This window comes from Alexandromys fortis, unplaced genomic scaffold, assembly GCF_014885135.2.
Source record: "Alexandromys fortis isolate MF-2015 unplaced genomic scaffold, M_Fortis_MF-2015_v1.1 scaffold_167, whole genome shotgun sequence".
NCBI classification, from domain to species: Eukaryota; Metazoa; Chordata; class Mammalia; order Rodentia; family Cricetidae; genus Alexandromys; species Alexandromys fortis.
The window spans coordinates 934,954-960,027 of NW_026068050.1; the positions used below are offsets into that span (position 1 = coordinate 934,954).

General features: G+C 41.9%; 1 protein-coding gene across 1 annotated transcript; it reads left to right on the forward strand.

The window, feature by feature from the left end:
* The first annotated feature begins 379 nt into the window (after window positions 1–379).
* On the forward strand, window positions 380–25,074 carry Tspan3 (tetraspanin 3). Its single transcript, XM_050119464.1, has 7 exons — window positions 380–579; window positions 13,492–13,683; window positions 13,840–13,914; window positions 14,372–14,473; window positions 15,258–15,410; window positions 15,631–15,714; window positions 24,244–25,074. The coding sequence occupies exons 1-7, from the start codon at window positions 517–519 to the stop codon at window positions 24,334–24,336; spliced, it is 762 nt and encodes a 253-aa protein (XP_049975421.1). The 5' UTR covers window positions 380–516; the 3' UTR covers window positions 24,337–25,074.

Genomic DNA, 25,074 nt, shown 5'->3' on the forward strand with positions numbered 1-25,074 from the left:
ACAGGTATTGATGTCCACCGCATTTCTCCCCAACTTAGATGGAGTGCTGCCTAGGCATCACGCGATCACGAAAATCCCCATGTGATTCGGGCCTTTCTAGGGAAGAGCAGTTAACAGGACAGAATTCTGTGACCTATGAATCATTTGGTCTAGTAAAAGTAACTCAAGGAAAGGGGGGGTGTTTGGCCCACCAGAATTTCCCCAAAAGAGGAATCTGCCCCCAAGGACGGACAGAGGCCAGAAAAAGGGACTCCGAGGCTTCGGCTCCTTTAAGAGGCGCTGATTGGCTGAAGCGGCCGCAGACGCGAGGCCCGGTTGCCTGGGAACGGCCTAGGGGGGCTGCGGCGGGCGGCACGCAGCCGCGAGGTGCTTGCTGGGGCGGTGCGCGGCGGCGCGGGGGTCTGCGGGAACGCGGCTCAGGCCCAGCACTTCTCCGCCGAGCCGCCGCCGCCATTGCCTGCTCGCTCGGTGAGCGCCGCTCCGCTCCGCTCGCCCAGCCGGGCTTCCGCCGGCACCATGGGCCAGTGCGGCATCACCTCCTCCAAGACCGTGCTGGTCTTCCTCAACCTCATCTTCTGGGTGAGCTGGCGGGCGGCCCCAGCCCCGGGAGGCCTCTGCGCGGAGCGGGTGGACCGGGCGGGCGCGGGAGCCAGCCGAGGGCTCGCCCGGGCCCTGCGGCCCTGGTTGCCCTTTGGTAGGGTCTTTCCCGGTCCCGACGGAGGTCAGGGCGGTGCAGACCGGAGGGCTCGGGGACTCGGGCCTGCTGGCACGGTGCCAGGGTTACGCGGGTCGCCACGGTCGGAGCAGCCTGCGGGACGCTCGGCTGGCTCTCGGGGCCGAGTCTCTCGGGATGCCAGGCCTGAAATGGGACACTGCCCAGTGAGTCGGGTTCCACCGTCTTTGTCTGAGCCCTCCCAGAGCCGGTGGCAGTCCCGGAGTCCTGCAGCAGCTACGCGGGGACGCCGTTTGAGTCCTGGGCCAGGAATTTCGGCTTAGAGCTCTTTGTGTAGAGTTGGGAGGCTGGTAACCAGCCCAGAAAACTGAAAGGATTCAGCCTGAGACAGCAAGAGCATTTCTTTGATTAAGAAAATTGCTGTCGCGGGGATGGGTAGCCAGCTTTTAAGTGTTTCAGCTGCCACGAGATTTTTAAAGCAACGAACTCACTTTTTATAAAATGTTGCTTTTGCTTTTTTTTCCCACTCGTGCCCTAGGGAAGTGTTTATAGCCGGCCTATCTTGTGGTCAGGCCCTTATCTCACCCGGGGTTTTGTAGTAACCTGTTGTTCCTTGACTCTACCCCTTGAATTCTGGACTTTGCACCAGGAAAACTCTTTTTAAGCATATCCTCCATCACTTTTTTTAACTTAAAAATTAGCACAGGACAGCTCAGCAGTAGAGCAGGGTTCAGCCTGTTTGCCCCATCCTGTAAGGGAAAGTTTGTAGTGCAGTACAGCCCACATCCTAGGTCAGGTGCTTTCTGGTTCATTAGTAGTTATGGGCACACCACTGGCGATTTGCCACCCGACTGGCCCTCATGTCCTCAGGCTGGTCTTATTATAGCACTTGCCCTGGGCAGTTTTCTCTGTCCACAGTACCCAGAATGTTCTTTGAACAATTCCACTGACCGTACTGTAGTATAGCATCATTTCCCACCCCACCCCCATTCCCGGAATTCAGCGCCTACCTTGGAAAATATGCACACTTATTCTGGCAAGAGTCTTCCTATTGCTCTTGTCCCTAACAAAGAATACAACCTTTCCTATCCCGACTGCTCGTCGCTAAATAGGCTGTTACGAATAACGAGGCCCTTAGCTCTGCAGTTGTTTGTACAGGAGATGCATCTTGAGACTCAGGCTGAACTCCTTGAAGTCACCTGCGTGGCATTGGGATTCCTGAAATTTCGTTTCCAATTTAGAACAGGTGTTCCTGATCCGTTAAATTATATGGCTGTTAAAGAGGAAAAATATTTTTAGAGCTCCCCAAATGAAAAACACTTGGTAGCTAATGAGATACCTAAGAACTTAAGAGACAGAAACTTTTTTTTTTTTTTAATGTAGACCAGGCTGGCCTCCAAACTTACTGAGATCCACCTGCCTTCACCTCCCCGAGTTCGGGGATTAGTGAGGGCTGCCACACCTGGCTTGAGGTGGCTATTTGTATCCACCTCAGTTCTTGTGGATATTTGTATTCATAATAATTCCTTTGGAGGCTGGAGCGGTGGTGGCGCATGCCTTTAATCCCAGCACTCGGGAGGCAGAGGCAGGTGGATCTCTATGAGTTCTAGGCCAACTGGTCTATAAGAGCTAGTTCCAGGACAGAAACCAAAGCCACAGAGAAACCCTGTCTCGAAAAAAAAAATTCCTTTGGAGTTTATGGAAGTAACTATTTGGTTTTGAGGAATATTTATTAGGTGAATTCTAGGCCAAGCACACTCAGAGCCTAGCTGTGTTAATGTGAGAAAACACTGGAAATACAGAGCCATTTTCTTTAGTCAAAAATATTATTTATTATATAGGAACATATATAATACCAGTTAATTATTCTGAGTGCTTGCTTATGAATCCTTGGAAATTGTATATAAGTATATTCACCCCAGTGAAAGTTAATGTTGTGAACTGCTTGGTGAGTGTTGCTGAGGCCAACATCATATTGTTAATTTAGTATGCCTTTATCTGAGATAGTAATAGTAAAAACTTCTGTGACTTTGAGAAGGAAGGTGAGCAGAAAATCCGTGGTGTGGTGGAGGTAGCAGTATTTAGGCGCATCTCCTGACAGTGTTGGCTTGTAGGCAGACCTGGACTCTGGCAGTACTGATGATGCTCAGTGCCTCCTGCTTGCCCGCCATCTACGGGAGCTTACTCGAGTGTGATTTAGCTGCGAGTATTGCCGTGTGTATTACAGACGGGGTGGGGAGGCATTAAAGCTTGGGGAGCTGAGGGAGCACACCCAAGATGTGGCAGGGCCTATGTTCAAAACCAGGTGGCTGAACCATCGCTAGAGCCTGTGGTGTTGGAGGAAGTTGTGACGTGAACAGGAAAGGGCATGAAGCTTGGGGACAATGGTTGTTAGGCCATATTAGAGGCTCCTTTCTCTAAAATGTACTAATTTTCACATTGTTAGAAACTGTACCCACACTTGAACTAGACTCCAGCTCTTCTGTTCAAGAGTTTTAAGTCATGAAGGAGGAAGTACATTAAATTGTTAACAGATTTCATCTTGAGAAATTGTAATACATTCTTCCCTTTATATTGAGGGTGTTCTTATAGGTGATCCCTCCCTCCCTCCCTATAATACCTAGAAATGTATACCTGGAAGAATGAGGATCCTCTTCACAGACAGGACACATCAAGCTTACCAAGTTTAGATTTCCTTGGGCAATTTGCTCACACTGCCTCTTACTGTGGTTCTGGCTGACCCTTGGTAGGTGTTAAAAGTTTAATTGCTTTGGCGGAACCTTATACCTTGATATCCTGGTTCCTTTGGCAGTCTGTCCAATGGACTGAGATATAGAAATAGTCATGCCAGTACTTGGGCTTTAAGCAATCTGACTGCCAAAGCTATTAATGTAGATTTAGTGTAGTTTGGGACGTTGTATCTCTGAAAAGACAGACAGTTGCTTTCTTAGTATTTGTATGTTTATATGTGCGTGCACGTGATCACCAGTATGATCCCACAACATGCATGTGTGTGTGTGTGTGTGTGTGTGTAGGTCAAGAGTTGTTTCCCCCTACTGTATGGGTCCTGAAGATGGAACTAAGTCAGTCACACTTGGTGCCACTGACCTGAAACAGCTATCTCAAAAATTCTGCTCTTTGGCAAATCCCCAGGCCATTAGGGGTTTATAGCTTAAATGATCACTTTTGACAAGTGAAAAGGACATACAATCCATGTCTTTTTTTTTTTTAATAGCAGTGCAACATTAAAACATGTTTTAAAAGTTAAAAATTTTATGTATGGATTTTTGCCTGCATGTACATTTGTACACTTTTATGCCTAATGCTTGTGGCCAGAAGAAGGTGTCCAATACCAAGTTAAGGACAGTTGTGAGCTGCGGTGTGGGTGCTGGGAATTGAACTCGGGTCTTGGAAGAGCAGCCAGTGCTCTTAACTGCTGAGCACTTAAGCTATATCTTTCCAGTTCCAAATCTTCTGTTTTTGTAGAGTAGTAAAGCTTTAAATATAAATGTGTTAGTGCTTGGTTTGTGAGCATTTTCTAAAGGATATATGGGTTTGTGGTAAAAGGCTATATTTTGAAGGCTGTCATAATGCTTGTCGGTAAAATAATCCACTTTTGTACCGAGGTCAGGTAGGATTCATAATTTACTAAGTTGTTTGATCTGATCCAGGATACTTCATCTGAAACATATTGAAATGAATAATTTTAGTTTAACAAACCCTATTGTTTTTTTTTGTGTGTGAATTTATGTACGAGCACACATGATTGTATCCCATGTACCCGTGTGGAGGTCAGAGGAAAACCTCAGATGTCAGTCTTCTTCCACCTTGTTGGAGACAGGGTCTTTTTGTTGTTTGTCATTGCGTATATCACACTGGCTAGCCCACGAGCTCCTGGGATCCAGCATCTCATCTCATCAAAAGAGCACCAGTGCTTTGCCAGTTCTGCTTGGATTCTGGAGAGCCATACCTAGGGCCTCTGCCTGTGTAGCACGCACTTTACCCTGAACCATCTCCATAGCCCTTAATAATGTCTAATACTGCACTTTTATTCTGGTAGGTTATTAGGTACTTAATCCAGCCCTGTGTTACACAAATTATTTTATCTGCCCTATCATAAAAACCATCCGGCTGATATTTACTGTGCACATATTTATGTTAGGCGTTACAGGGGCTGTAGCAGAAAGCTTTGTCCATGCTGGCAGACTTCTAATCTTGTGTGTCTGTTTTGTTTGGTGTTTTCATCTGTACTGAGAAGTCACGCTAAAACAACTCGTGGAGTAGGGAGATGTCTGTCCAGAATGTCCAGCACCTGTGCTAGCGTGACTTACTGATGTGAAATGACCACTGTGTAAAGATGGTAAACTATGTAAAATGTATCCTGCTTTTAAAATAGCATATTTCCTGTGTGGATGTATATAATTAAGGAAAGTTGCTTTATTAAGCAAATATGAACATTTGCACACCTGTTATTGCAGAAAAGTTCTTAGAGAACTTTCAAGGGAAGCAAGACAGGAAGGAGGTTGAAGACAAATGGGGAAAATACCACAAAGTTAAGCCAATGTGATCTGGGGGCCACTTGAGGTTGGCAAGGCTTATCTAAGTGTGGAATATAAGAAGCCAGTTTGGAGGTGATTGTAAGAGGTGAGGGAATTCAGGACTGAAGAGTAGCTAGATCATAAAGCCAGGGCATACTTGGCATGTTCAAATTACAAAGTAAGAACATAAAGATTATGTTTCATGCTCTTGGTTCAGAACATAGAGTGAAAAGGGCTGGAAAGATGGGTCAGCAGTTAAGAGCAATTGTTGCCCTTGCAGAGGACCCAGGTTCAATTCCTAGCACCCTCATGGTACCTCAGAACTATCCCTGAAACTCTAGTTCTGGGGGCTCTAATGACTTTTTCTGACCTCTGTGGGCACCAGGCATGCACTTGGTGCACAGATGTACATGCAAATAAAACACCCACACATAAGATAAAAATAGACAGTTCTAAAACAAAAAGTTTAAAAGAGAAAGAAGTAAAAGTGTTTCCAGTCCTTGAGTATATGCCCATTGTGTTCTGACATGTCCTGTGTCCGCATAGGTGAATATAAATAGGATATGTTGGTGTGCTTTTGTTTCCTGTGCTCTGTCTGTGTGACTGTTCTAAAAAGATGATGCTGTAACACCTCTTTAGCCAGCAGGCTGTTTATTAAGGTAGTTTTCAGTTTGTTAAGGAAAGAACTTCAACTTTGTTGGGAAGCAAATCATGGTGCATACTGTAAATATATTTAATTTTTTCCCTGGCTTTTCAAGACAGGGTTTTTCTGTGTAGTCCCGGCTGTCCTGGAATTTACTCTATAGACCAGGCTGGCCTTGGACCCTGAGATCCACTTGTTTCTGCCTTGCTAGTCTTGTTCTTAAAGGCTCGTGCACCACTTCCCAGCTTCTCTTCATTTGTTTTGGATGTGTAGAGGTTTCTTGAGTTCTGAGTCATGTCTGTGGCCTTGAGTAATCGTTTAGGTCAGTGGTTCTCAACCTTTGTAATGCTGCAACCCTTTAATACAGCTCCTCATGTTTTGGGGACCCAAACCATAACATTATTTCATTCTTATTTTGTAACTGTAATTTTGCTACTGTTATGATTATAAATATCTGATATGACAAATGCCAACCCTAAAGGGGTCGTGACCCACAGGTTAAGAACTGCTGACTTAGGTAGACCTTAGAGCCATTAGGAGAGCTTTGTGATTACAGTTTGAGGATGAAATGGGTTTTGTTTGTTTGTTTTTTGTTAGTTTTTTTTATTTGACAAATAGTACATTTTATTTATTTCTCATTTCTTGTGTCAGAATTGAAACTTGTCAGCTGACTGCACAGTGCATATAATCTTTTACTACACAGTACCACAGAATGAAGGTTTTCTTTTTTAATCTCCTTTAGAATATATATCTTTTAGAACTGGATGGTGTTTGTGCACGCCTTTAATCCCAACACTTGGGAGGCAGAGGCAGGTGCATCTCTAAGTTCATAGAGTGAGTTTCTAGGGCAGCCAGGGCAGCACAGAGACACCCTGTCTTGAAAAACAACCCCAAAAGAATGCTTATCTTTTAGAATATTTATTGTTCTTTGAAGTGTTTTAATGAATTTAAGCCATAAAATCTGATTCTAGTTAAGGTTTTTTGTTTTTCCCCAGAAAATCCCATAAACATTTCCTTGGCTCCAAATAGGTACAGTGTAAGAATCATGCAGCCGGTCAGCAGTGATGTACCAGCTGCTCCGCCAACCTCAGCACAAGGTCGTTTCTGCTGCTCAACTGGTGGGAGAAGGGAGGGAGTCTTAACCAAGTGTCCTATCTCTGGACCCATGCAGAGATTTATATCCATGGATAGGTCTTTCTTCAGAGATGTGATCTTAAATGTTATTACACATAATTAACAGATTTTACAACTATAAACTGTCGATTTCTCATGATAAAAGTTATATTTAGCTTGATAAAATCTTTTCTTCCTGCTCATCCTCTCCTTCCTCACACCCTTTTAAATAGCTTAACATTCAGTAGATGAGAAAATTTTGTGTTTATGTATTTGTTTTTAATTTAATGAGACTATAGTTGATATGTATTTTACATAGTTGCTACTACTGGTTTAAATACATAGCCAGACTTTAACATGATAAATCTTAAACACTCCAGACTCCTAAAATAACTGACTTTTTACAGTTAGAGTGGGCGGGGGCAACTAAAGGTCTCCAACACAAGTTCAAACTCCTTGATTTATAGCTGGCTTCAGGATTGTCTGAGGCCTTTAGTCTGTCTCCAGTTTCATTGCTGTCTGAACTGTGGGACTTTCAACTGATAGGGACTTTCAACTGATGGGTAGGCATCACTGAATTAATTGGATCAACAATGAGTATGAAAGTCCAAATGAAAAGTAAAGATACAATAGAATTGGGGAGCATGCCCTTTTTAATGTCAAAATAACAACTTAAGAGGATTAAAATATTTAAGAATAGTGGCAATGATATCAGTGATTTGATTGCAAAAGTAGCCTGACAATGCAATCCAAGAGGCTTTGTGAAAGTTTTTTTTTTTTCCAATATAAAGAATGTGTGCCAGAAGAAGTTATCCATCAGAAAACATCCAAAGGCTGAGTCAAAGTCAGACCTAAAGCAGCGATAAATGGGAGCAGTTGACATGCACCTAAAGTGTGGGAATGAAGAGAGAGCTAGTTTATATGTTTAAAGACAGACAGATCTAAGAAGTAATCTGGAAAACAAAACACTACGGTCTTAATTTTAGACATAACTTGAATATGTCTGCAAGTGTGTGTATATATATGAAAATATTTAAACATATTAGAACTAAACACTCATAATTTTATCTCTCAGACAATATCAACTTTTTCTTAAAAATATTTTGATGCTAAAAAACGTAGTTTTCCCCTTAATGCACTATACTAATGGATATACTACATTGTATTTTCAGTGTTCAAGGCTATAATGCAAGCATGCCCTTAGGCTTTGGGTTCTTGCTTTTGCTGTTGCCATTTTGTGATGGTGTTTTGACAAATGAACAATCCTAGAAGCGATGTTACTAGATAGAAATGCTGAAGTTGATATGTGTTGTGGATTGTTTTCCAAAAACATACTTTTGTATTTCTCTATAATCCCTCTGGTATACATTGAATCCTGCTTTACTTCTTTATTGACCAATTTGCCAAATAGAAAATTATGTCATTGTTGTAGTAGCTTCAGAAGGTCTTGTGTAGAAGTAATCTTGGCTTCTGAAAGAGGGTTGCATGTCTTTGGGATAGTCTTTTTATTGTTGTTGGTTTTGGAAGGATGGCAAGAGAATAAATGAAGTAAGTTAGGGAGTGATTATGTACTTAGAGGAGTAATGCATAGTGACATGAGCCATTTTATCAGAGTCAGCCTGAGTGGAACAAAGGTTTTACAATTTCTAAGGTAGTCTTGATGGCAGGAAGGTAAAGTTTGGGGAAGGTTTCTTTCAGAAACAAATTGTACAGAATCACCAATAATTCCTAGTAGGAAAATATAAATACATATAAATCTAATATGGCTGCACAAGAAACGCAGAATTAAATATGTGTTGAATGTTTCTGATTCTCCCTTTCTTTGAATTTTGCTTTTTATAATACCTAGAGTACGTAGTACTTTGTAACATGTTTCTCCTCTGTTTCTTCTTACCCAATCCCTATTTTTTTATCAGTTGATTCTTTGAGGCAAAAATCACTCTGAAGGAGCAGTTCACATAGGGAAGCAGAATCATTAGATCCTGAGCTTTGAGGTCAATGAAGTTTAGACCCTGTCTGCTCTCTATTGATCCGTTGTGCCATGGTAGTAGACATGATCACTGTCTCCGACACACCTTGCCCTCGGAGTGACTTCTCTTTGCCTCATACTCATTCAACATGTTCTGTGGGATGCTTCCACTGTCACGGCTCTGAATTTCCATGTGGATAAACTGGCAACAGAACAATTTTATCTCCCAGTTTTAAACAGTTCTGTTTAGTTTTAAGTTGCCAGTTTGCAGAGGTAGGTCTTAGAGTGCTTGATGACAATGAGGGAATAGTTCTGTGGGTTTTAGGATTTTATTGGCTTGTCTTTTTTTTTTTTTTGTCCCTGCCAGAGAGTTGAGTTAACCCCCAACTAATAACAAAAACCACCAACCTTGGTTAGTAGACATCAGGACAGCAATGTTGTGTAAGAGTGAAATTTCTTACTTGAACACATTCACACTTGTATAGATGTAGAGAAAATTAAAAGGATAGGATTAGTGTCACTTTTGAAACTTATAAGAGCTCAGTTTATAAACAGTGCAGTTAACAGAAAAACACCTAAAGTTCTAAACTTCCATGACTTAATTTAAGTCAAAAGTAAAGTAAAGCAAAGTAAAAGAATGGTTTTTCTTCAAAAACCTCAGCCTTTCCCCTAAATTTCCCTGTACTTTGTAAAAAGGATGATTAATTTTAGTACACTGCCCTGGCACAAATCCTTCTTATAGGCCCAGATTCTCTCAGAGGTGACCTGTCAGAGGCTTCCACGTTCCACAGTGCCCTGCCCTACTGCTGCTCCCTCCCTCCCTGCCTCCCTCCCTCCCTCCCTCCTTCCCTGCCTCCCTCCCTCCTTCCCTCCCCTGCAGCTGCTTTGTTGGCAAAGCCCTGGTCCAATCCCCACTGCCCAGCAAACAGGATTTAACCAAGCTCACCTTTTAATTTTATGTAGCTTTTCAAATAATGCCCTGTCTGCATTAATAATCAGAGTGACTACCAGGTTCCCATCACTAGTAAGAATTATTTAAGCTCTTCCCTGAACTGACCATGCAAATTATTATTTATCTCATTTGACTATTTTTTATTTTTGTTTTTTTATGCTGATGGGTGTCGTTATGGCAGATACTTAGAACTGTTTAGTTTTCTTGGCCACTGTTTGAAATGAACAGCTACTCTGTTTTCAACATCATTTATAAGAGACAAGCACCTTGTTTATGCTGTCCTCTCAGCAGTGAGCACAGTGTTACTTGGTGTGTCTGTTACCTTACTTCCTACTGATGTTGAAGAAGACACTGTTACAGTCTCCTCTCCTGTGAACATTCCCTGTTGAATGGTTTCCAGCACAGACTGAGTCATCTGTTATCTTTCAGACAATAAGCTGTATTTACAAGTGGGGTTGCCTACGTTGCCTTCCATTTGGTTTGCTGCATCTAGTTCTGGTTTCTTTTCCTACATTCTTGTCTGTAGTTTCATGAGTGCCTACCTCACTCTGGTCGGAGTGGGACAGCCCAAGAGACATTTCACTTGGCCCATTCCCAGCTGTACTAAGTGTGAGTTTCATAGGAATCTCTTTAGGCTAAAAGCTCATTTTGTTTCTAAAATGCAAGTGTTCCTCAGTGCCCTGTGCTGTATATTTTTGAGTATGTATTATCCTCTTGTTATATTTTGATTCAGGTTTATCTAGATTAAAACTTCATTTACTAGCTGGACTTGATGACACAATTGGTTAGTGTACTATACGTAAAGTAAAAAAAAAAGATTTATTTTTATTTATTTAAGATTTATTTTTATTTTATGTGCACTGGTGTTTCTCCTGTCTGTGTATGTGAGAGGGAGTCAGATCCCCTGGAACTAGAGTTTCAGACAGTTGTGAGCTGCCATGTGGGTGCTGGGAATTGAACCTGGTCCTCTAGAAGAGCAGCCAGTGCTCTTAACTGCTGAGCCACCTCTCCAACGCAGGGATTTATTTTTAATTGTGCTGTATGTGCACATACATGTAGCTGTGGTTGTGGAGACAAGAAGAGGGTCCTGAATGGCCCAGGACAGGGACAGGCGTAATAGGTAGTTTTGAACTGCCCAGTATGGATCCTGGGACAGACTTACGTTGCCCTCTGGAAGCGCAAGCGCAGTACATACTCTTAACCACTGAGTATCACTCTAGGGCTAAACTCACTTTAAAACAATATTTGTATTTTTATTTTTATATCGAGGGTGTTGGGGTGAGCATATGTGCATGAGTGCACAGGCCTGCAGAATCCAGAAGAGGATGTTGGGTCCTTTGGAGATGTGGGTGGCAGGAACTGAACTCGGGTCCTTGGAAAGTAGTGTGTGCAACTTTCTCTCCAGTCACTGCCACCTCCCAGATTTCATTTTCATTTAAACTTTTTGTTTTGTTTTTGAGATGTATGCCACAATTTCCATTCAGCCCCCACCCCTTCTTTTTGAGGCAGGGTCTCACTGTAGCCCTGACCTGCCTTGAACCACTGTGTAGATTTAGGCAGTCCTTGAACTCATAGAAACACGCCTGCCTCTGCCTCCTGGGTGCTGGGCTTAAAAGCATGGCCACCACACCTGCCCCTCCCCCCTCCCCACAGCCTTTTAAGAAATAATTATAGGAACAGTTCTTGTGTAGTTTGTTTACTGAAAGCAGTGAGTACAGCTTGATTAATTCATGTTTAAAGACCGAATTATTTGCTTTAGTAAAATGTGTTATTTTATATATACACATACATATATGTTTGTGACTATATAACGTACACATGTAGTTGAGAGAGTGCTTTAATAAGACTTTGTTACAGAGTCCACATCCAAATTGTTAAGCCTCATCTTTTTTTCTCATCTCACAGTGTACCTTAAAAGCAGATATGTAGTTGTGAATTCCAGCAGGCCCAGTAGCATTGTTTAATGGTAGACTACTGATTGAGACTTACACTCTGTTCTAGAGGTGGTGCCCATTGGAGTCTAGTAAGCACAATTAGATACCATTGTATTTAAGTAGTGAACTTAAAACTGAGCATTGACTGTGCTGGTGAGAAACACACACCAGCTAAAGCCTCCTGTCCTTTCCATGGAGGTGGAGGGTGTGGAGAGTATGGTGTTACTCTGTAAACGTCCATGATACCTGCTTGTGACAGGCACTGCTTGAAGTGATACATATGATGCAGGGCTGAAAGATAAACAGACACAGTTTGTGCCCAGGAGGTATATTAAGAAATGCGGTTGAATTGAGACATTGTTAAAAATGCCGTTTGTATTGCTTGGGGCAGTAAGAGAATGGATGAGGGTGAGTCGTTAAGAAAGGCTTCTGTGAGAATGTGGTGATCCTTAAGCTGCATCCGAATTAGTGAAACAGCAGCAGAGGTGTAAAGTGAGAGATGTGTTTATCAGTTTTATATTTTTGCAGTCTATGAAGGGTTATGAAGTCTTCAGAATGTAGAGACAAAACAGTTTAAATTATTAAAAATTGCACGTTATACCTTGCCCTGTTCATATTTTTAACAGTAATTCTCACAAAGAACAGATTAAGGGCTGGGGGAGAGTCGGGGTAGCCTAGGTTTAGACAAGTGCTGCAGTAAGGTGACTTCCAGGCGCAGTAAAGAGGCTGAGTGCAAGTTATCTGGACTTGAGGCAGAGATGAGGAAGTGTGACAGACAGCACCCTGGAGCTGAAGAAGCCGTCATTAGAGTGAGAAAAGAGCAGCCAGGGAGAGAAGAAAACTAGCAGTGGACAAGAGATGATCTAAAAAATAATGTCTCCATTCACATTCTATTATCCTTAGTACATTACTTCAAGTATGAAAAATAGTTTACTGTACACAGTAGGGTGGTGGGCGAGGCAGTACCAAGAGAGTACTGCCTGAAGTTTCTTTACGTTAAAAAATCCAGTGTGTGTGTGTGCACACGTGCATAAATCAGGTTACTGGGATCTTCTTTTTCCAGATCTGACAGTGATTGTAGTGATGTATTATAAGAAGACAGACATGTGGTGTTCAGGCATAGTGAACCTAATAAAACTACAGAACTGAACTGAGTTTTCAGGGTCAGAGGATTGAGTGGGAATCTGTAATGTTAACTGTGGAAGCAGTTTGCTAGTTTGAGGATTTATATGGTTAATCTTTCACAGGTGAAGCAATCACAACTGTGTGACAGCTCTCCATGTTCTGCTCCTTAGACAGCAGTTTAGCATAGCCCTGCACTGTGTGCCTGTTTATCTACATGCTGGTAGCAGTAAGCACAGAGCGGGGCCCAGTGCTAATAAAACCAAAAGTGCCCTGGAGAAGGGGCCTGGAGCTGGACTAAGGCTTTCTGTGCTCACCTTCCCCGGAAGGGTTCAGCACCCGTGACTCCAAGTGTAGCCACAGCACTGGTGGGAACCTGCTAAAAATGGAGAATCTCAGACCCTCTGAGATCCTTGGGGATTCAGGGATGATCTTGAATTCAAGGATGGGATACACAAGACACATTCAAAGAAAATGACTTGAACCCAGGCAGGAGCAGGAAAATTGCTTGATGGTACTCAGGCTAGGTTTCCATTTGCTTTCCTAGGGGGCAGCTGGTATTCTCTGCTATGTGGGAGCCTATGTCTTCATCACGTACGACGACTATGACCACTTCTTTGAGGATGTGTACACGCTCTTCCCTGCTGTGGTGATCATAGCTGTAGGAGCCCTGCTCTTTATTATTGGCCTCATTGGCTGCTGTGCTACCATCCGGGAGAGCCGCTGTGGGCTCGCCACGGTAAGGTAACCCTTCCTTCACCACACGTCAGACCAGAATGAACACATGCTTTAAACTTCTAGAGGTTGTCCCTTATACTTTTCTTTTAATCAAGAAAACATTTACAACTTTTTTTTTTTAAATCTCTACCTAATTTCTGATGATTTTTCCTTACAGTTTGTCTTCATCCTGCTCTTGGTTTTTGTCACGGAAGTTGTTGTTGTGGTTTTGGGATACGTGTACAGAGCAAAGGTATGTTGTTCTCTGCACATGCGGGGCTTTCCGGGTGGCATAGAGCAGCTTCGTTTTCTTTTGGCTTATTTCAGCGAAGCCACTGCTTTAAAATACCTAAAATTAACTAGCATTTATTTATAAAACTTCTGTTCTTGATATAACTGATTGTTATTTTTGTAGGCATTTGACATCCACATGTGGGGCATCTCCTCAGTACACAGTTGCTTTGTTCCTTTCGAGTGGTTTGTTCTGCTAGCCTCTTTTGAGTAGTCTTTTCAAAGGCTATTAGCCTGTGTGAGTTAATAGATCTGACTGTTTGCTGCTAGTTTGAATCTAACTGGAGCAGGAAGTCTCTTTCTTACTGTAAATGTACGGAGAACTTGGAAGCATGCTACTTAGGGATTGTAGTTGTAGCCTTGACTGATGTTACTTTAAGCAGTATTTTCGAGGGACGGAATCTTTTCTTTTGATGCAGGTAGAGAATGAAGTTGATCGAAGCATTCAGAAAGTATATAAAACCTACAATGGGACCAACCCCGATGCCGCCAGCCGTGCTATTGACTATGTACAGAGACAGGTAAGCTTCCTTGAAGGTTGTCATGCCTGAGTCCACAGAAACTAGTTCTTCTCTTTCTGTGTATGTGGACTGTGTTTACCTCCACAGCTGTAAGAGAGGATGTTCCTCCAGCTCTGCCTCCAAGTTTATTGTTTTTGCCAGTCTTGTTTCAACTAATATATATATATTTAAATTAAGTCACACACATTTCAAGTAAAACTTAAGCATTTTGCCATTGGAAGTGATATTTAACTCAAAGCTGGTTTTTTAACATATTTTAACATGTGAAGGTGTGAGTATTTGGAGACTGAGAGATGGTTCAGTTGGTTCAGAGATGGTTCAGATGATTAGGATCACGTCCTGTTTTGCAGAGAACCTGAGTTTGATTCCCTACACTCACGGGAACAGCTTCCAACCACCCCTAACTCCTGTCCCAGGGCATCTGACACCTGGCTTCCATAGTTCCCTGCACTTGTATGCCCATATCCACACACATACACAAAATCTTTAAAAAAGTTTTTTTTCCCTTCTTTTTACTCTGTGTGTCTTTGACATCGTGCATCTTGATCCATCATTTCCCGTCCCGCGCATCCTCCTTCTGCCCTCTTCAGTCACACTAACCACTTCTAAGTGCTCAGTTCATCCTCAGGTGGCTAGTGGCTCCATGTTGGACTGTACAGATGTAGCGTGTTCTTCACTGCAGAAGGCTCTGCTGAGAGCGCTGCTCTGGAGTAGTTGTTAAAGCTCTGTAGTTCAGAGCTCAACACAGACACCGGCGTTACCTAAGGACTCTCTCTCTTACCAGTTGCACTGTTGTGGAATTCATAACTATTCAGACTGGGAAAATACAGATTGGTTCAAAGAAACGAAAAACCAGAGTGTTCCTCTTAGCTGCTGCAAAGAGACTGCCAAAAGCTGCAACGGCAGCCTGGCCAACCCCTCTGACCTCTACGCCGAGGTGAGTTTGAACTGTTTTTCACTATCTAGTCACTGTCCTCAGCTTCTTTTCAGTCTTTTTACTTGACTCTGTGTCAGGGCATTGTGTTTCACTATAAATATTTTATTTGTTTTGATTGTGCATTATAAGTTGCTCTGATCATCAGTTGTTTCATTTCCATTGCTGTCAGTGAGTTAGGAATGTGTCTTTAGGAATAGGTCTAACGAGCTGTCTGTTGCAGGGATGTGAGGCTCTGGTCGTGAAGAAGCTACAAGAGATCCTGATGCATGTGATCTGGGCAGCACTGGCCTTTGCAGCCATTCAGGTGAGTAGGGCTAGCCAAGGAGCTGCTACCAGAGCTAATATGTCTCCTCGTGTCATTGGCCCTCATGGTTTTAGTTACTAAGTGGAGCGAATCTTCGTGTGTGTGGATAGCTTAGAAGTGATTCTGCACCAGCCACCAGTTTCCAAAATCTGGTCTCTGGATCTAGACCCAGAATGGTTTAAAGAAATCAGTGATCAAAAAAAAAAAAAAAAAAAAAAAAAAAAATCAGTGATCTTTATGGGAGGGAATTGTGTTGAGGAGACTATTTGCCTTATTTTCCTGTATTGATTAGTGAGAGCACCATTCAAAGACCAAACATGCCATGGGGCATTCCTGGAAGGTATTTTGATAGCACTCACAGATGTCTTTAAAATACTGCTGTATTTCAGTTTGGAAATGGAGAGATTTCCCTTTAGTTTCTTGTACCCTGTCGCTTTCTGCTCCCTGTTTTTATGCTCTTGAGTTTTGTTTTTTGTTGGTCTTTTTGTTTTGTTTAGTTTTTACTTTTTAAATTTATTTACTTTGCTATTCTGGAAATCAAACCTAGGATCACATGTATAACAGGAAAGTGTCTTCCAACTGAGATCCATATTTTCAAATCCTTACTTGTATTTTTTTAAAAAAACTATTTTATATGTATGAGTGTTTTGCCTGTATGTGTACACCATGTGTGTACCTGGTACCACTGGAAACCAGAAGAGGGCATTGGATCCCCTAAGACTGGAGGTAGATATGGTTGTGAGCCATCATGTGGGTGCCAAGAATAGAACCTGGATCCTCTGGAAGATTGCCCACTGCTCTTAGCTGTTGAGCCATCTCTCCAGTCTCCCTTATTTGTAATTTATATATATTTGTTCGTTTGTTTATTTTGAGGTAGCAACTTGATGTATCATGTAGGCTGGCTCCAAATTTCTGGGCTTAGGAAATCTCCTCCCACAGCCTCTCTGACATAATAGTACATAGGCTGTGCCTGATTTCTTGAAAAGGTGTGTGTGTGTGTGTGTGTGTGTGTGTGTGTGTGTGTGTGTACATACGTGTGTATACACACACACAAATATCAAGACCTTTAATACTAGTCTCTTCTAAAAGGAACAGTTTTATTGCTTTATAGAAAAAATTTCCCAGTAAGAATTGAGGCTCTAGCCTTTTCTCTATTTGTGGATTTAGTTGTTTTAGACTTAGTATGTGTAAAGAAGAAGCCTTTGACATCACTTGGCACACACAGTTGGTAGCTGAGGGAACCCATTTTTTCCTGCTCTGCTAGTGAAAATGGTCTTTGTATTCAAGTAGGTGAAATTATCTGGCAATTGCTTCATCACTCGCTTAATTGCCTTCCATCAGCTATGCACCCTCGTCCCTTAGTCCCCCCGGAAAGCTGTTAGGTTAGAAGGACAGGCACTTTGCATGCAGCATAGCCGTCTACATTCCCGGGTTCTCAGGTTTGTACGGTATATGTTACGAGTTCTGTTGGGCTAACATAATTGAGAATAGCCAGCTATTTGGAAAGCTTTTCTGTCAGATCAGTTTTGAGCTTTTTTGCTTGTTTGTTTTTGAGACAGTTTCTTTGTGTTGCTTTGGTGCCTGTCCTGGAACTCACTCTGTAGACCAGGCTGGCCTCAAACTCACATAGATCCATCTGCCTCTGTGATTAAAGTTGTGCACCACCACTTCCCAGCAGTTTTGAACATTTTAAAAAAGCTTTTAGGAACTGAAGAGATTGCTCAGAGGTTGAGACCACTAGCGGCTATTTGTTCTTTAGAGGTCCCGAGTTCAATTCCTGTCAACCACTTGGTGGCTCACAACCATCTATAATGAGATCTGCTGCCCTCTTCTGGCATGAAAGCATACATGCAGGCAGACCACTTAATTTTTTTTAAAAAAAGCTTTTAGTTCTTGAAATAGGTTTCTAGCCTCAAATAATCTTGATAAGACACCTTTTAATTGTTACGTTAAAGACTGTAGAACTATTACTTTAAATGTAAGTTGTTTTAGCTTTTCTGATCTTTGCATATTTGAGCAGAAGCTATTGTATTAATGGAAAGTACCTTTAAAATGGCAAGGGGGGATTGTGTACTTTGCTGGTATTCAAATAGCAATGAAATGATTCATTAAAAAAGTCTTGCTCTATATTTGCTATGGTCTCTGCCATCCTGAGTATTTACTTTGTGGTTTAGCATAGCAGTAATGTGGTGATCAGCAGGGCTGTAGTCCACATTTTGATTATGTATGCAAACACATTCATTTAGCTAAAGTGAATAAAATAGAGCAGTCTTCTCACGCAGAATTCTGGCCTGTGCATTCTTGGTGACTGTGATGTCAAAACTGTAGTTGTTAGAATACAGCAAAACCTTTGGGATTGTGGTGACTGTTGCTCGGGAAGTGTACGGCTGTCATATGGAAGGCTGATGAGAGGCTGTCTCGATAGCCACGCCCTGACTTAGTAGCTTGTAAAGATACATAATTTTGTGTTTTCTTTTGTTTTAGATGAACAAGGCTGAGTCAGGAATTCTGAGCTTTCACAGATTTAAAACCTAGTGGTTTGGAAAATAAAAAATTTTGGTTCAAGTAAAATAATAGATTTCCCCAATGTATTTTCTTTAAGAGTGACAGTAAATGTTCTAAGGTTTTGGTATTCAGACTGTGCTATAGATTGTTGTCTTGAGTGTAGGATACTAATAATGACAGAGGTGACTCAATAGCTTTTATTTTTAAGATTTATTTATTATATGTATATGAGTTCTTTATCTGTATGTATGCATTTATGCCAGAAGAGGGGACATCAGATTCCACTATAGCAACCACGTGGTTGCTGGGAATTGAACTCAGGACCTTTGGAAGAGCAGCCAATACTCTTAACCTTTGAGCCATGTCTAGCCCTGACTCAATAGCTTTTATAGTTGTACATGCCATGGAATTTCCAGACTAGAAAAGAATGCTTAAAGGCTCTCCATTCCTTTCCCCTTTGTTTTGCCGCACAAACTGGGAAGAGTGGGGGGAGTATGACAGTCACACGGGTGTGCAAAACCAGAGCCTGCACTCTGCTTCCTCTGTATTCTGTCCAGTTACAAATCAAAGAATTGGTTTGAAGAAGATTTGTAATTCTTCTTCAAACCATGACTAATTGGTGCTCTAGGTGGGTAGAATTCAGAGAGAAAATGGCACAGTTCAGTGGATGCAGCCGAGACCAGGTTTGTTTCAGAAAGCCTAAATATTTGTCATATATCCCTTTAAGAGAAGTTTACAAACCCTTGCTCTAGCCTTGTTAAATTACCCATGTTTGTGTAGGACCAAAAAGAAAGAGCCCTGAAAAAGAAAACCCTAGCTGATTATTATAATAGGATTTTTAATGTAAGCAAGAGGTTTAACCTTTTTTTCTTATATCCCTCATCAGCTTATTAATCAGCTTGATGTTATACTTCTTTGCAAACAGACAATGATCAACTAGGAATTTTGTATTTGAAGTTCTAATAATAGTACAAATCAAGGTTTTGATTTGTTAATATCTTGAGGGAGTGTGCTGAGCAGGCAGCATGGGGAAGATGGGTTGCCAGTCTCTTCAGTGAGCATGCCTTTAAGGTATAGCAGCCAAGAGCACACTTTGCCAGACTAGGAAGCTGATAAAGTGCACGAGGACATGAGTTTGAGGGGTAGGATGGGGATAATAGGGGCTGGAGAGATGACTCAGTGGTTAAAGAGCACTGGCTGCTCTTCAGAGGACCCAGGTATGAGTCCCAGCACCCACATGTTGGTACACAACTGTTGTAACTTCAGTTTCATGGAATCCTACCCTCTTCTGGCCTCCATGGTCATCAAGCATGCACATGGTACATAGAAATACATGCAGGCAAAACACCCATACACATAAAATCTCTTCTCCAACCCTTGGAGAAGCAAAGACAGAGGGGTCCCTGGGCTCACTGGCTAGTCAGCCTAACATAATCAGCAAGTCCCCTGTCCCAGTAAAAGACCCTGTCTCAATAAACAAAATGGAAGGCTCCTAATGGACACTTGAAATTGACCTCTGACCTACCCACAAATGTATAAGCACATCCTCACATACCACAAGCACATAAAACTTAACAGGTGTGTGGTACACAGTTGTAATCCCAGCACTTGGGAGACTGATGCAGAAGGAATGGGGGTTCAAGGTCAGTTAGGGCACAATCCTAGTTTGAGCAAGAGCTTGTTTCTTAGAAAAACAAAACAAAACAAAAGAAAAGGCATGTTGGCACTGAATTACATATATTTGTAGGGTACCGTTTTATAGTTCAGTACATATATATATATGTATATATATACATATATACATATATATATACTGTATAATCTCCAAATCAGATTATTTCTCCTTAAACAGATGTTGTACAAACTTTTCTGGTTCATTATAAAATATAGTGAGTTATAAACTCTAATTATCCCCCCATTGCTACAGGGTGTTTTAAAGTATCCTCCTTTCTAAAACTTCATCCTTCATCCCTCATCCTTCCTGTTCTAGCCTCTGGTCACCCCTGGTCTACCTCTCTCCAGGAGATCGACTTGGTTTCTGATGTGGGTGAGAATGTGCGGCATAGTTTCCTGCTATTCCACTAAATGTCCTTCATTTCTCGTGCTGCTGGATTTTAGGGTTTGGGTTTTTTTTTTTTTTTTTTTTTTTTTTTTTTTTTTTTTTTTTTTTTTTTTTTTTTTTTTTTTGCTTTTTTTATGACTAGATAGTATTTTGTGTAAATACACATTTGGTCAATCTAAATTAGCTTTGAATTTTTAATTATTTTTTAACTTTAAAAGTGCCTATTTGGAGTCAGTAAGATGGCTCACTGGTAGAGATGCTTGCCGTCAAGACAACCTGAGTTTGATCTGGAGACACATCTGGTAGGAGAGAACAGCTTCTGCAGCTTGTACTGTGGCCTCCACGTGTGCCGCCCATACATTCATGCAAAATAAAAATGTAATTAAAAAAATACCTAAATTGACAAAGGTAAGTCTGCATCTCTGTCTTGGCCCTAGGGTTAGGGTTTGGGTTTCTCTGTGCATGTGCACATACACCCTCTGCTCTGTTAGCCAGCCTGCTCTGAGGACTCCGTGTCTGCCCTCGAAGGCTGGCTGGGCCTCCTGTCATTTATATGAAATCTGGGCATCTGAGCTCTGGTCTTCATTTACACAGCAAATGCCTTACCTGCTAGATCATCTCCCTAGGCCTCCTGAGCCTTTTGTAGAGACAGCTCCCTCTTCTCAGCTTCCATGGACTCTTCTGCTAGACAAACACCCAGTATTGGGGGCATTTAGAAGCTTACAGGATGCTGCTTTGGCCCTTGCTTTTTGTTTTGAGGTAGTTGTAGATTCCACTTTTAAGAAATGATTTAGTTGAAATCCTTTGGCTGCTTTGCCCACCTTGAGTGATAACAGCTTACAGAGCTGTGAGGTTCCATGACCATTGTTCTCTAATCCTATCCAGGTTTCTCACTTGTGTTTAGTCAGTTCTACACAGTTGTGTAACCTGAGTAGGTGTCTACGACTCGGACCCCAGTTCAGTTCCCAGTGCCCATATGGTGGCTCACCACCATCCAAAACAGCACCCTCTTCTGACCCAGTGGGCACCAGGCATATATGGGGTTCACATACATGTAAGCAAACCAAAGAAGATTTATTTACTTTAATGGATGAATGTTTGCATGCATTTATGTCTGTGCTTGTTGGATCCCCTCACACTGGGGTTACAGATGGTTGTGAGCCACCATATGGTGTGCTGGGTCCCCTTCCAGAGGCCAACTCATTTCCTCTGCCAGATCAGGAAGTGCTCTTGACCTTTGAGCCATCTCCAGCACCAGTAGTATGAAAACGAGTGGTTTCAGTACCACAGCATTCCTCCTGTTTCCTTTTTATAACTACCCTGCCCACCACATGCCTACTGTAAATGGGCTTCTAGCTCTAATACTCGCCAGTTCAAAATGAATATAAAGAGAATTATAGTTTGTACACTGTTTCTCAAAAGCAGATGGTTATCTTTTGATATAGATCTACCCTGTTTCATGACTGTGTACTATCCCATTTAAGGGGATACTTCAATTGATGGTAATAGGCAGTTCTCTAAGTCCTGTTATTAAAATTCAAGTCGTGTTTCCCCGTTGTGTGTGTCACGGCCTATTATAGTAAAGTGTGTGCCTGTGAAACTGAAGAGTGGGGATCTTTGATAAGTATTGGTAGGTACTTTGCAATCATTTCTCAGAAAAGGGTGCTTCCAGTACAAAATGTTTTTTTAATTTGTGTGAGAATTCTTTCTTTCCACACCCCTACCTACATAGAATATCATAGAACATCTTATTTGGCGGGGTTTTTGTTTGTTTGTTTGTTTTGTTTTGTTTTGTTTTGTTTTTGAGATAGGGTTTCTCTGTGTAGCCCTGGCTGACCTGGAACTTGCTCTGTCGAGCAGGTTTATGTCAAACCCACAGAGATCCACCTGCCTCTGCCTCCCAAGTGCTGGGATTAAAGGGTGTGCCACCACTGCCCACCCTGAAGTTATTTTTTTTGTAACTTACCAGTTGTCTTAGTATAGTAAACATGTTTTTTCTTTTTTTCCCTACAGATTTTATATTTAGTGTTTTATTTGGCCTATTTGCTTCCCATGACTTGAGTAATACAAGGAGACATTTTCTTTTAAAATACAATATTAAAACTATAATATTCCTGTAATATTTCCAAGTCTACTGTTGCAAATTTTCAGTAATTAATGTGCTATTAGTGGAGTGTTGGAAATGATTCTGTAGCTCTCAGTGGTGAGAATATGAAGTTGCTGGGTAGAGCTGAATGCTGTTAAATTGCACTTCCAATCAGTAGAGTTTCGTTATGCCTTCTAAGTTGTTTTAAAGCCAATGCAGGTTGACTTAAGTGAGATAAAAGAGGAAAGAAATGTCTTTCAGACGCCATTTTATTCAGACCTCCTCAGCAGAAGGTAACCCAGCTGAGAGAATGTGAGTAGGTAGAGGTAGGAAGGGGGGTTTTTCCACTTCCTAGGAAGTCAGTGATTCTTGAGTTGAATATTTTATTTCTTAGTTTAATGTTGCCTGAAAGCATAAGTGTGTTTGATTTTATAGCTGTTCTGAGGATGCTTTGGTGTGTAATAAACAGAAATGTATTTCTCTAAGAATTGATACTAAATGCACCTAGAATTAGAGGTATTTAGCAAACGTTCAACAGTCTCTGCTTCCCAAGTGTGTATGTGTACGGTGCTGTAGACCAGCGGCCACTAGGTATATTAATGTGATGGTGCTGATGGATCTGAACAGCAGCCTGAACGGTGAAATGGCGGCCAATGGAAGGCAGAATCAGCATGCGGCTCCAAACACGGAGAGTTCGGATTAGGGACAACCATATTCTCTGTGTCTCGTACTTCTCACTTTATGGACCCAGGTCCATTTGCTAAAACTAGACTACTGCACATGCACAGAGACCCTTTGCTAAAACTAGACTACTGCACATGCTCAGAGACCCTTTGCTAAAACTAGACTACTGCACATGCTCAGAGACCCTGTGCTAAAACTAGACTACTGCGCATGCACAGAGACCCTTGCCTTCTAAAATCCAGTGGTTAGGCCCTTCGCTGTCAGTGAGGAGTTGAGACAACAAAATAACAGTGATACTGTTTGCATTTTGTAAGAAATTGGGTCAAGAATTTTAGAATCACTTTTTTCTTTTTTGAGACAGGGTTTGTGTGTGTGTGTGTGTGTAGTCCTGACTGTCCTGAAACTCATTCTATATACCAGGCCAGCCTTAAACTCAGAGATTTTCCTGCCTCTGTCTCCCACGTGCTGGGATTAAAGGTGTGTGCCACCACTGCCCAGCTGGAATCACTTTCTTTAATATTATAGTTTAATATTGTAACATGTCTCTATTCTAATATGCTACTCTAGAAGAATTTAGCTAAAATGGAAAACTATGAAGGAGTAGTGGCCCTTGACAAGCAATATGTCATAATGCCACAGAATCAAAAGTAGTAAATAATAAACAGAAGCCTTCCAAATTTTTGGCACTGGGACTGGCCTTCTACCATATTGAGTTTTTGTGAATTTTTGATAAAGTCTCTCCCCCAAATCCAGATGCCTAAAGAGACGCCATCAAACAGGCTTCACTAGACTTGTGCTGCACAGCCACATGTTTAATTAAAGTCAAAGTACATCTTTGTAAAATGCATCTCCTCAGTGGCAGTGGCTACATCAAGTGGCCACATGTGCAGAGACCCAGGCTGTCACCATCGACGCTGCTTTGGGGAGCACAGCTGTGCATTATTAGTGGGGAATCGTAATAAAAAGAGCCTTGGTGGTGCCAGCTCCACAGAATTCCTGGATAGGAAGCCAGGAAGCTGACGCTTAGTACTTAGCTACTTCCATTAAATATCATGTGTTGGTAAGAAATTTCCTCTTTCATTGTTTTTTGACATTTTCGGGTCATTAAGACTTGAAATAACTTCATTGCCAAGAAAGATGTACACATTAGTCAAGTGGTCGTTAGCCATTTCATGTTGTTTTCTTCCTGCAGCTGCTGGGCATGCTGTGTGCGTGCATTGTGTTGTGCAGACGGAGTAGAGACCCTGCCTATGAGCTCCTCATCACGGGTGGAACCTACGCATAGCAGACAGCACAAGCCGGAGCTTATTTTTAATATCCTTGTTCTGACCGGGAAGGTGAATTGAGCAGGTCTGCGGCAGTTGGCTCCTGAGTTCATCTAGTCAAAGCACACGTACACTGGTGTTGGACACAGCTTGGCATCTCATGTACCCACCTCTGGCTTTCTCATCCTTGTTCTCGCTGACTTTCCGTGCCCTTGATCTCAGAACCATTCACAAGTTTTGTAGTGTGGTAGAACTAAAGGAGGGTGTAGGCCTGCTTCTGTCGCCTCCCAGGAGTAATGGGACAATGTTGTAGCACTGGGCCCTTTCGTCTTCACAATGAGAACTCTTGGCCAAAGGTTTGGGGGTGAGAGGGAGGACGCCAGCTGTCTGGTGTCCCTCATCAGTGTTCTTTTAAAGAATATATACTATAGTACAGTAACATAGCAGTTGTACAAAATGGCTAACATAGATTTTAGAATCATACAGTGTGTCTTTGTTCATCTTCAAAATCAGAGACTGATCTTTGAAACTAGTGGTTTTTAATCAAAGCTGGCTTTCTAGGAGGACTATAATGTATGCACTACTGTTTTAAAGCAATTAGTGTGGATGTGTGAGTGTCTGTGTGATTGAACCCATTCATCATCAGTCTTAAACTCATTAGAGATAATGTACCCATGTAGACTAGCAAAATAGTATGTAGATGTGATCTCAATTGTAAATAGAAAAATTTAATTCAATAAACTCTGTATCAGCCCTCA